The 11,836-nt window shown below is 40.6% G+C and overlaps 1 protein-coding gene across 2 annotated transcripts in view; it reads left to right on the top strand.

The window, feature by feature from the left end:
- Positions 1-11,836, top strand: part of LIPI (lipase I) — a 28,284-nt gene that overhangs the window by 3,325 nt on the left and 13,123 nt on the right. For both annotated transcript variants that reach the window (XM_019528746.1, XM_019528745.1), the window contains exons 2-3: positions 4,710-5,086; positions 8,952-9,060. In XM_019528746.1, the coding sequence (XP_019384291.1) occupies positions 4,710-5,086; positions 8,952-9,060 (486 nt within the window). The remainder of the gene's footprint in view (positions 1-4,709; positions 5,087-8,951; positions 9,061-11,836) is intronic.

Raw genomic sequence — 11,836 nt, 5'->3', positions numbered from 1 at the left:
GAGGTCCCCCCATGGTCCCCTTTGCCCCCCTTCAGCCCCCTTACCCCACCCCTACTTACCAGCTCCTAGTCTGGCTGCAGCTCCCTGCTGCAGCCACCAGGGACTGTCCGAATCATCAAAGCTCTCTGAATCCTTTCTGAAGATTCAGAGAGCTTCAAATTGATTCAGACCTTTTAATTGGTACCCTAATTCGATTCAGATTTGGAGATTCAGCCACCAAATCAGGCCAAATATCCTCCAAATCGAATCAGCCCCCAAAGCTTCGTGCAGCCCTACTGATTTCCTACTCATACGAGGTCCCTGTAATTCCATTTGCTTTAGTGAAGTGAATCTTGATTTATACAAACAAGTGAGGCAAGACTTGAGCTTTAATGATTAGAATGCAAAATAAGCCCACAGATATCAAGAAGCATTTAAACTTTTAAGGTGTCTTAGCTTAATTCACTAAGTTAGTTGAAAAATATGCAATAAAATATAACGCTAAGGTGCAGCGATACAGAGAGAGAGAACAGTTGGTTTTTGTGCATAGTAGAAAAAGGTCATCTACTATTTGTATAAATTAGGCATGAATAGGGAATATGTAATGAAATGCTTAAGTAAAATTACTCTTCAGCATGTTGCTGTGGGTGTGTGAGTGGCATGTGTGAAGGAGATTTTACATTTAGTTATCTCACCTTGTATATAACATTAAATCATGATTTGAAAGCCAGAAATTAAATTTTACATGATATTAAAATTTCAGGATCTTTTTCATTGTCAGATTTTTTTCCAGGGTCTTTTGATACTGCTAATGCAAAGTAACTGCAAGAGAACAGTTCAGAATTCCTGATTTGGCTAACTCTCAGCTGTACATCAGCATGCTAAAGACTACATGTGGAGTTGTCTCCTCTTATAAATTAATCTATTTAGTGAGTCATATTATCCCAGAAGGAGGTAGCTTGGTAAATCATTACTTTAAAAATAAGTCATTTTGAATTGAAAAAAAATAAAACATTCAAATGTCTTCATTCTAAAGAGATTATATTTACTTAAAACAATCAGGAATCCATAGTATTCCAGATGTACAATATTCATAGTTACAGTCACTTTTATGAATAAAAGAAAGAGAAGGTAGAAGTTTTGTGTCTTCCCAGATATGTTAGGGTAGAAAGTTAGAGGACATTTTCTGAGTCTGTTCTGTCACTTCCACCTTCATTATGGTTTTCACTAACCCTGAAAATATTCATTTCTTTTTGCAATGTTAAATCTATTTCTTGCAATAAGATGGCTTTGTCCTGGTTCTCATATATTCTACAAATTATCTGGTCTCGAATCTCTAAATTGTTTAAGTCTGCATGATTATCTTGATGTAGATTTGGAAAATAAGCTCTCATCATCAAAATGGTTTCTTGCCTTTCCTAAGTGACATTTTTTTATATGGATCAAAATATTCCTGCAAATTTTAATACCTTTGTAAGATGGCCTGTTATCTTCATGATTCCATGCAGTGCACTGGAGATTTTCAGTACCTCTAGATTTGTGTCTAACAGTATGGAGGATATATAATCCTGTGCAGTGTCTCAACAATGCACTTGATTGCAAGATACAAAAGTGCTGCCACCACTTCTTCCAAATGTCTGCTACATCCTCTCTGTTTAGGGTAGTTTTTTTTGTTGTCAATTTACAGAATTCTAAGTAAACTGATAGCGTGAGTAATTCACGCGAGCTATTTATGGGAAACTTACATGAGAAACTACCATTTAGGAACTGAAGAGACACTGTTCCTTTTTCTGCTTATTGGAAGAAGGATTTGACAGTTTGTGTTCTTGCTGCTCTATACAAAGCTCTTGTGACCAAAGAAACTGAGGAAAACTTGTTTAAATATAAGGGGCCAGATTCTTAGGCAATATAAATTATCTTTGCTGAAGTCAAATTATATAACAAATAGCTATAACAGATGATACTCAGTAGGTGTTGGGCCTGAGGTTAGCTTCTCAGAACTTTAACACAGTTGAAATCAGGATGTTTCTCAAATCTGATTATGAATGTGTGCGCCATTAGGTCAGTGATTCTTAACCGGGTGCTGAGAGCCCCTTCCAGGGGTGACAGGATGTGGGTGCCACTGCAGCCGGGGTGAAATGCCCTGCATTTCCTCTGGAGACAGATTGGGGAGCAGCTGTGACTAGAGTCAGCGCTCTTTTTGGAGCTCTTCCCCATCTGATCCCACATGTTCTTCCAAAAAATAGAGGTGCGCTGAGCAGGTGGGACCAACTGTGCCCTCCTGTATCCAGAAGGATTGTACAGAGTCAGACCAGAAAGGGCCATGGCAAAAGCATGTGTTCCAGCCAAGGCTCCAGCCCTGTCCATCAGGAGGGGTCAAGCTGGACTGCAGAAGCCCTTTGCACTGCACATCTAGAGGAGTCCTGCTGTGCTGAAGCAACTGTTTGCACTGTCCAGCTGGAGAAGCTGGGTGTGGGGACACAGGGCAGAAAAGACCACCCTCTGTTCCCTCACTCCCCATACCCCAGCGGTACAGGGCACAAAACTCATTAGTTACATGTCTGCTCCTGCCTGCTTTAGATTTATCAGAAAAGCCTAATGCAGTCAGGAGTGTGGGGCAACAGCCTAGATGAGAACCACTGCAGCAAGCAGAGACAGAACAAGAGTGGTTTTCAGCTAGGGGTGCTGCTAAATTCAAAAAAGTTGTGGAGGGGTGCCCTGACTGAAAAGGTTGAAAACTACTGAATTAGCCTAAAAGAGACCATGATGGAAAGTAGAAATGAGTCCACATGATTCTCCTGCTTGTTTTGATTATCCTTGCATACATAAAACAATTTCATACTTAGGCACTTTTGAAAATCGTCTTTGCAGCAATGAGTGTTTATTTAAGTTTCTGGGGTTTAGTGGTGTGAAAGATTTACACTTAAACCACCATACTCAGTATACCTAACACCACCAGCTGACTTTGAATTTGTAAAATCTTGTCTTTCACTGTTAGGTTCATAAGTTGATGTCTGCATTCAGTCTTTTAATTCTCAAAGTAGACAATACATAAAAGTAATCTACAATTATAGTATTAGATCACTGTTTAGGTATTTTGCTAATCTGTTCAGCTGGAATTTAAGAACTGCAGTAATGTTCCAGAAAAAGGAAGAGTCAGGCAGTCTACTCACAGTACATGCACTCTGAGTTCATTGACTTGCAGGTTTCTTGGGAACAGGCTGAGCAAGAGTTCAGTTTTTCACTTTCAGGCATTAATACAAAGAAGTCAACACGTTCCTTTTTTCCTGGGAAAAACTATTTGAAAATAACACTGTACAGGAACTACTGAAGTAATTTAAGAAGTGGTATCTTACTTATGACTCCAATTATTATAAATTCCACACTCAAATGGAAAAACCAGAAAGTGCCCTACCCACCATGAAGGACACTCAGGTTTGCTCTGCCTGAATCAGATCAAGAACTGGAACTTTGGTCTCACATCTCTGGGAAATTCTGAAAGAGTTAGGTCTTACTGTTACTAGGATGGGATGTGAGAAATCTTACTGGCCTTACTTCCTACGACCCTGGATGAGAGAAATCTCTCTCAACAAATCTTATGTTCCTCTAATAAGTTTCAGATTCTTGAACAGGATTACTAACAGTATAATTATTCCCAATTTACACATAGGTAACAGTATTTTAGGCAGAATGACCCGGTCTACATGAGACCCTGAGTGCACAGTTGTTACTGTGTTGTAACTTGTGTTACATACACAAGTACTAAATGACTGCACAGTAACCAGAGTTACTGTGAAGCAGCATGGCTTTTTGGTGATGCTGACTATGCAGTAGCTCCTTACTACTGTGCAGTAGCATCACATCATGCTTTGTGCCATGCAATACTACTGTGCAGTAGTAATGAACTACTGTGCAATCAGCGTTTCGTGTAGATGTGGCCACTGTGAATTGCCAAAATCATACCGGGATCTTGTGATAGGGCTAGGAATTATACCCAAAGCTCCTAAGTCTCATTCTATTGACAGAGAACCATATAGATTCAGTTGCAGCAGGTGATTGACTTGCTTAACTAAAAGCTACTGAAGTGCTGGGCATTTCATATTGATATTGAAGCATACAGCAAAAAAATGAATGGTTCAACTCTCTTGAAGATCTTGGCCATCATTTAGAACCTGAGCTAAACTTCACATTGTAGTACTTCCCTACAACTGCATCGTTCAAGCAAAGAAATTACAAACATTGCCATTTTCTCACATCTTTCATTCACCTTTCCAGACTCAATTTAGGATCCTTTTTGGATGTTCTGCATAACAGTGGGATTTTTACCTCAAGTCCAAAACCAGAAAGGAACAATTGATCTGTAGGTGCAATAATGGAAAGTTGTCTGGTTTAACAACCAGATCTTATTTGTTTGGGGTTTTTTTATTTGGCCAAGTGACAAAGGATTTTAACTCCTTAGTTGGAATTAGAAGTCAAGTTCAATTATCCTCCAGCTTGTGAAATAGACATTGGCTTTGCAGGAATCTAGAAAAGCCAGCACAGTAGAGGTGCTACTTGCCCATGTTTCATAATTAGGAAATGCACTGAATTCAGAATGGTAGAGTAAGTGGAAATACTTTATTCTTTGTGAACAACAGGAAAGAAAAGGGTAATAGAAAGAAAGAAAGGGTAACAGTCTTTATCATAGTCTAACTGGTTAAATAGTTGTCTGATGTTTTTATATTTTTCAGATGCAGAGAAAAAATGTCCTGAATTTACAGATCTTAGTATAAGCAATGCTTTAACTGGAACAGACCTGGAAGTGCAACTACTGTTGTATACAAGGCAAAACCAGAATTGTTCTGAGAATCTCAGTGAACATAATGTAACAGCATCTACCAGCCTGAATACGACCAAGAAAACTGTCTTTATTATCCATGGCTACAGGCCAACAGGATCTCCACCAGCATGGCTAAATGACATAAAGGAACTTCTGCTGGCTGTAGAAGATTTTAACCTCATTATAGTAGATTGGAACCGGGGTGCTACTACTCTAATTTATCCTACTGCTGTTCATAACACCAAGAAAGTTGCATATATCTTGAAGAAACTTATTGACCAGATGTTGGTAAGTCAGACATTTGCCCTGGAAGTAAATGAATTAAAATAGCATAGTTTTGGTGTCTTATAAAAAGGTTTGATATAGAAGGAACTGCAGGAGGAACATAGTAAACACGATCATTTTGTCTGAATCAAGATGTGAACATTGTATGTACTTATGCTGTATATACTTTCTGCTGTATCATACATTCCACCTTTCTTCTCCCATCCACTGAAGTGAATGACAGTTTTATTTCAATGGAACCAATATTGTGTCTTGAATCCCTTGTTTTGCAATGAGTTTTAGCTATGTCAAAAAAACAGCCGCTCTTTCAAATGAGTGGCCAAGTGAAACATACAAAAACTGGTGTCAATATATTGTTTAAATAAAATATTGCAGATGTTATTTCTCTAACTACTAAATAAGGTGCAAAGAACATTCACTTATGAAAATAACTCATAGGAAACATTTATAAGAAACAACTGACATAAGACATTTAAGAACACATCTCCATTGTAGAAAGCATTTGATAAATCTAGTGCTAACAGCAGCTGAGAAAACAGTTTTTCTGACTAAGGGTCTAAGCCAAAACCAAGAAAGTCAATGGAAAGGCTTCTGTGGATTTAAATAGTTTTTAAACAAATGGACAAATAATTAGAATATTATGTAAGGGAGTAGTGGGGACCATAGGAGACCACAAGAGGGCATATTATAGCTTGGCTGTTGGGATCAGCTAGTATTGACTATAGCTATATTTCATACCTTGATAGATGTTAGGGGCTGAAAGGGACCTTACAAGACCATTGATCCAGCCCCCCTGTACTTGGGGAGGAAAGACTGTTAATTTATAAAAATATAATGGAAGACTAAAATAACTTTAAAAACATAGTTCCAACTCTGATGAAAACTAATGTTAAGCACTTACATTTGAACGTAGTAGAACTGTTGCTGCCCTTCATGTGTATAGTTCATCTTCCTCTGAACTTGTTCCTCTACCAGTCCCTTCTTGGTACAAACCAGATCACAGGTCACAACAAACCAGGTCACAGCAAAATGATCACAGAAGAGGTGAAAAGTCAAGATGCAAAACTTCATATACCATATTTGAAAATTGATTGTCATGGAACTGTCTAACTATTACTTCATCTCCAGACTTAGAGTACTATTTCAGATTCCACTTGCCTTTGGGACTGACAGAGAGGCTTCCAAATCATGGTTGTAGATTTCCTTACACTGGCTTTGTGTCCTGCAGTAGCTTTAATGAAAACATTATCTATTACACATGGTAAGCATTTCCTCCCTTCAGGATTCACTGCAGGTATAGGCTTGGCAGCCTTGCTCAGTTAGCTGTGTTGCTTAAGTGCTTGTAACTAGAATTTTTTTATTTTATTGAGAGTAGGGGAAAGGGTTGCATTTAGCTGACAGTTATAGTTTCCTTTCCTGTATTTTTGTAGTACTTTCTATCTTCTTCAAATAAATCAGTGAAGAAATACCATATTTACCCAAATATAAGATGAGGTTTTCTCTCACCCCATTCAGCACAGGGAAAATAGCTCCTTGTCTGATATTCAAATACAAGCAAACTTCATTAAATACATTATCTGTTACTGAACTGCTGCCAAAAGCAGCATGTGCTCAGTAATGGCAACCACCTGTGAAGTGGATTAAATGCAGCCAACGTTGAGCATAACTATAAAACACTCATAGCAGGCAAGCGGATTGATGGGAAACTTTGTATGTATGTGTGTGTGTGGCCTTTAAAGACAGGTGTTCCATCTTCAGGGAACTGACACCAGACCTAGAGGTACTGCTATACTAGGCTGGCACTGGCAGGGCTAGAGCCATCCCCAATGCCCTCCCCTTGGTGCCAAAAACAGATTTAGCTTTGTTAGGAAATGTTAAGGATCATAGAAAAAATGACAGAGCCATAAGGGAAATAGAGTGCCAAAGCAAAGGACTAACATAAGACGGATGGGGGTGAGGAGGGGAGTGCAACTAGGTTAGATACTTACAATGTTAGTCAGCTAAGCCCAGAGGTGGGAGGTGAGGTGAAGGAGGGGGAGGGGGAGGGGGAGGGGAAGGGAAGGGGTCACTATACTGAGAAAGAAAGAGAATAGATACAAGCCAAAAAGACCTACCACAAGGTTAAGTTAGCATAGCCCATCTGAATGAGATGCATGAAAATGTCCGTTGTGCTGACTCCTGCTTAGTGCCAACTCTTTCCCAAGTCACAGTGAGCCCATTACACTGAATATGTTTTGATATCCTCTTTACTCCCACAGCTAAGCTGTGCTTCTCTTTCCCATTTCCAATAATTTCTGTTTCTTCACTAGCCTTAAGTATTTGGCAAACATCACCAAGCAGGGCCCCAAACAGTTTACCAAGAAGGCCTCTATTGCCTCCTCCCTCAGTCTGTCACTGATGATTAGTGTGGCTCCACCATCGGGGGTAAAGCCATACCAGGTTGACCTGCACCTTATACATTTTTGGAGGATCCCAGGACTCATAATTAAAACACCTGGCTCCAGTCCTGAGTGGGGCTAATTAGCACATGGATCCTTTATAAACACATATTGAGAAGTGCTGAGCTGTGGAGTTAAAATGCCATTGACTCTGCTGGGGCCCTACCCAGTGAACGATATGGTAAGTCATGAGCCTTTTGGCTTTGGGCTAATATAATGCATAGTTTATACTATATGTAAGTAGGTACAAAAGCGTTGTTTAAAATTGTATTTATGGAGTACCTATGCTATAAATTGCAGCAGTTACAAAAGTGAAACGCATCAATCCTGGATTAACTTAATCTATGGGAACTCATAGTAATTTGCCTATATGCAAATTACCACAAGCAAATTTATTTCAAAGTTAGTGGGCACATCCACATGAGACGCTTACTGCAGTTGCCTAATTAGCTCCACAGTGAAACGTCACAGGTCTACACATGTGGAGCTATTAGGCTGGAGTAAACTAATTAACTCTGTCATAGGTTAGTACTGCCAGATACAAGTACTGTCCTACAGAGGAGTTATTTACTCCATTGCAATGCACATGTAGACACTGACAGACTGGCTAGGGAATGAGGCTAACCCCTCACTGAAGTAATCTCGTCCCCCAGCCAGCCCTTCCACAGCATGATGTGCCAGGTTGGAGCAGCCCCAGGCTGGCAGGCTGATCTGCTGGGCTTCCCGCCAGCTGGGGCTGCTCTACTCTGGCTCAATGTGCTGCAGTCCCAGGCACATGTGTTAATGCTGCACCCGGGATCAATAAACTCTGGCACAAAGTGCACCAGAGTTTATTGTGTCCCATTAATATTCACATGTAGACATGTCCAGTTTTTCAGATTTTCCCCTCATTCCATGTGCTTGTGGAGAGAAGGGTCTGATAGTAAGAATGGAAGGAAGAGGCTGCGGAGGGAAGAAGGCAGGCCAGGACAAGAGCTGCCACCCTGAGATTTATTTTCCTTGCTGTAGCAGTAGGAAGGGGACATGTTCAAGGTCTCCAGTAATTAGATTCAATACCTGGAAAATTATATCAAATTTATAAATTTCCCATATATAGAATCTAATTAGTGCGGGGGTGGGGCGGTCATCTTTCATTTAGGGTTCTCTTATATTCAAGCAAATATGGTATTACTGTATCCTTCTTCATGCATTTATATAGTCAAAAAGTTTCATAACTGCTGTACTGTATGTCTACTATAGAAAATGTAATAAAAAATATTTTTTTGGAATTTCCAGGGGGTTTCAAAGTCAGAAATAAAACTTACAAGTCTGAGGAAAAAGTGAAGAGTAAATCATAGTTTACTGAGGTCTGTTCAACTAACCATATTGCAGACATTATGGTTAACATTTCTATAACCCATAATCACTGGCTTTTTTTCTTTCACTGACAGGCAGATGGAGCTTCTCTTGACTCTATTTATATGATTGGAGTTAGCCTTGGGGCTCATATAGCTGGATTTGTTGGACAGATGTATAATGGCAAACTTGGCAGAATTACCGGTAAGGCTTTTAAACTTGGTATGCATGTTCTTGTGTATATTTTCATCATTATTATAGTTACTTGCATACCATATGGGTGCCAGGATTTGAAAATTCACAAATCTGACGTGATAAAACTATATGGTAATAGGGAATAAGCCAATGCATTCTTGATGTAAATCTAGAGAGGATTTGATATGATAGGGAAGCATCATAACAAGTATTTAGAAATACCTGATCTTTCTAAATTTATTTAGTCTAGCACAAAAATTCTGCTTATACTTTTAGAAAGAAAATTGGCTAACATTTTCTAATTTGATTGTCTAAAGCTAAGTTCCTAAGTGAGAGTTACAGAGATCTACCATATTTGCTTTAAGAGGTTTTTAAGTGTGGATTTGCAAGTCTAATGTTAGGTGCAAGGTTTGTACTTAACAGTTTTAGTCCTAGGGCTTTATCCAATATTTCTTACAAGCTTGAAACATCTGTTGTCTTCAGTGAGAATTTTGAATACAACAGGAAGTGGGGTGCATAAAGAATACAGAACCAAGGCAGGGTCTGGGGGAATTTTTACATGTGTTCTGGCATGGGGAGGCACTTTAATTAGAGTGGATCCGTGAAGTCTCATGTACCAACATCTCCACACTTCAAAATGGCTGTGGGGGTGCTTTAACTAAAGCTCATTGAACAAGCTTCAGTTAACGTGCCCTCACTGCCATTTTCAAGTGCTGGGACACTGGTGGAGGAGACATGGAAGCTGGCCGAAGCACGCTAATTAGCATGCTGCAGCAGACTTGATGAATGAAGTACATGCCAATGCACTGTAATTACAGCATGCTGGAGCAGCTTCCGGCCAAGTCTACAGGTATCTACAGTGCCTAACTTTAGAGGCCTGGTTTCAGGGGCAGAATCCACAGGTCTGGCTTAGATACATGGTATATGGCAAGTACACGGCATGTGAAGAGTTAAGTGTTTCAGAATAGGATTCACTGAAGCCAATGTGCAGAATGGAATTGCCTAAGATAACCAATAGGAAATGCTGACTGGGGGTGAAAGTTAAATCCTACCATTTTCAAGAGTTGAGGTGCTTAATACAATAGTCCAGTAGGACAGTCAGAAAACATATTGGAGATCTGGTTTCATTTCCCTTCTTTTTGTGAGGATATTCAAACCCTATTTCTTCCATCTGGCCAGTGTCCTAGTCATCAGAGAAGAGGCTATTCTGGATAAGGGCAGTGTTGCAAAAATGGCATAATTTTGGGCTGCTGCAGTTATGAAAACCTAGCAGCTTTATATCAGTTGTTATGTCAGCTGAGGGGAAATAAATGAAAGTGTGTAAAGAGTTCTAATTTCCTTCAACAACAGATTTTGCTGAAAATAATTAAAGAAAAAGTCTTGAATAACTGGATTACTAAAAACAAAATTAGGCCCCTGGCATTTGATACGTGAGAGGACACTGAAACAGGAAATTGGGTTAACAAAATTTGTTAGACTGTACTGATACCAGGAGAATGGGTGAACTGAATGGAGCAATCTTCTTCATCATGTTTGTCATGATTATCATCTTTGAGACCCCAAGATCCACCATCTCACTATTGGACCCTTTTTTTCTGGTTCAGAGTGATAACATGACCCGACTAACATAGGAGATGCTTACACATTACAGGGTACCTATACATGTGCCCAATGCCTGCTAATTAGTATGGGGTGGAGGAGACTCAATTAATCAAGTCTGCTGGAGCATGCTAATTAGCATGCTTCAGCAGCCTCAGCATCTTGTGCATTCAGCATCCTTGTGCTTCAAAATGGTGGTGGGGGTGCTTTAACTGAAGCTTCTCGAATGAGTGTTAGTTAAAGTGTCTTTGCCACCATTCTGAAGCATGGGATGCTGAATACACAAAGCGTTTCAGGTGCTTTAATTAGAACGGCTTCTGAGAGCCACTTTAATTAAAGCACGTTCACCCCAGAGCATGTGTAACGGTGCCCGCAGTTAGCACCTGCTAACTTTAAGGAGTGTTAGGGCTTGCTATAGTGATCATATGTTGTGAGCACATTTTGGGTTAATACCTTCTGTAATGTGCACAGCTCTGAGATGCCACCAAAGGGCTGGCGAGAAGGTGTGGCAAGGAAGTGACAAGGCTGCTTCATGCCTGCCGGCTCTCTAGTGGCAAAACACTCCATTATCCCTAGCACAGCATTCCTTCCCTGCCAGCACAGCATGCACACACACAGAGAGCCCTCAGTACAGCCCTGTACCCCATCCACAGATTTGCCTTTGGCTGCCACCAAGCAGCACAACTAGGCCACGTGTGCAGCAGTGGAAGAGCAGCCATCTCTGACTGCACGGAGCTGTGCAGAGCCTGGGCATGTGGAGAGCTCCCTTATTGCTACTTGGCAGCAACTAGAGGCTCACCATGTGAACACCACCCCCCCCCCCAACCCTGCCACTCTCGTGTGTGTATTTTGCTGTGATGTGGGTGGGTGTGTTGTGTTGTGCTGTGTTGTATGTGTGTTGTGCTGCGTTCTGTGTGTTGTGCTATCAGTGTGTGTGGGTTGTGCTGTGTACATTGTATTATTATGCTGCGTGTCTTTTGTTGTGCTGTGTGTATCCCCCATCCCAGCAGCCCAGCAGTTCCCTTCCTTCCTCCTCTGCTTGACCCACTGCTCGCCCTTTTTCCTCCTCACTCACCAGCTGCTGCTTCACTGTTCAGGCTGTCAGGGGGGAGGCAGGAAAGCGTCAGAGTCCAGAAGGACAGCTAGTCTACCTGGGAGCAATGCCTTCTGGCATACTGTGCATTGG

This window comes from Crocodylus porosus, unplaced genomic scaffold (genome assembly GCF_001723895.1).
Source record: "Crocodylus porosus isolate Cpor-Errol unplaced genomic scaffold, CroPor_comp1, whole genome shotgun sequence".
Taxonomy (NCBI): domain Eukaryota; kingdom Metazoa; phylum Chordata; order Crocodylia; family Crocodylidae; genus Crocodylus; species Crocodylus porosus.
This window is presented reverse-complemented; position numbering and strand designations above follow the sequence as displayed.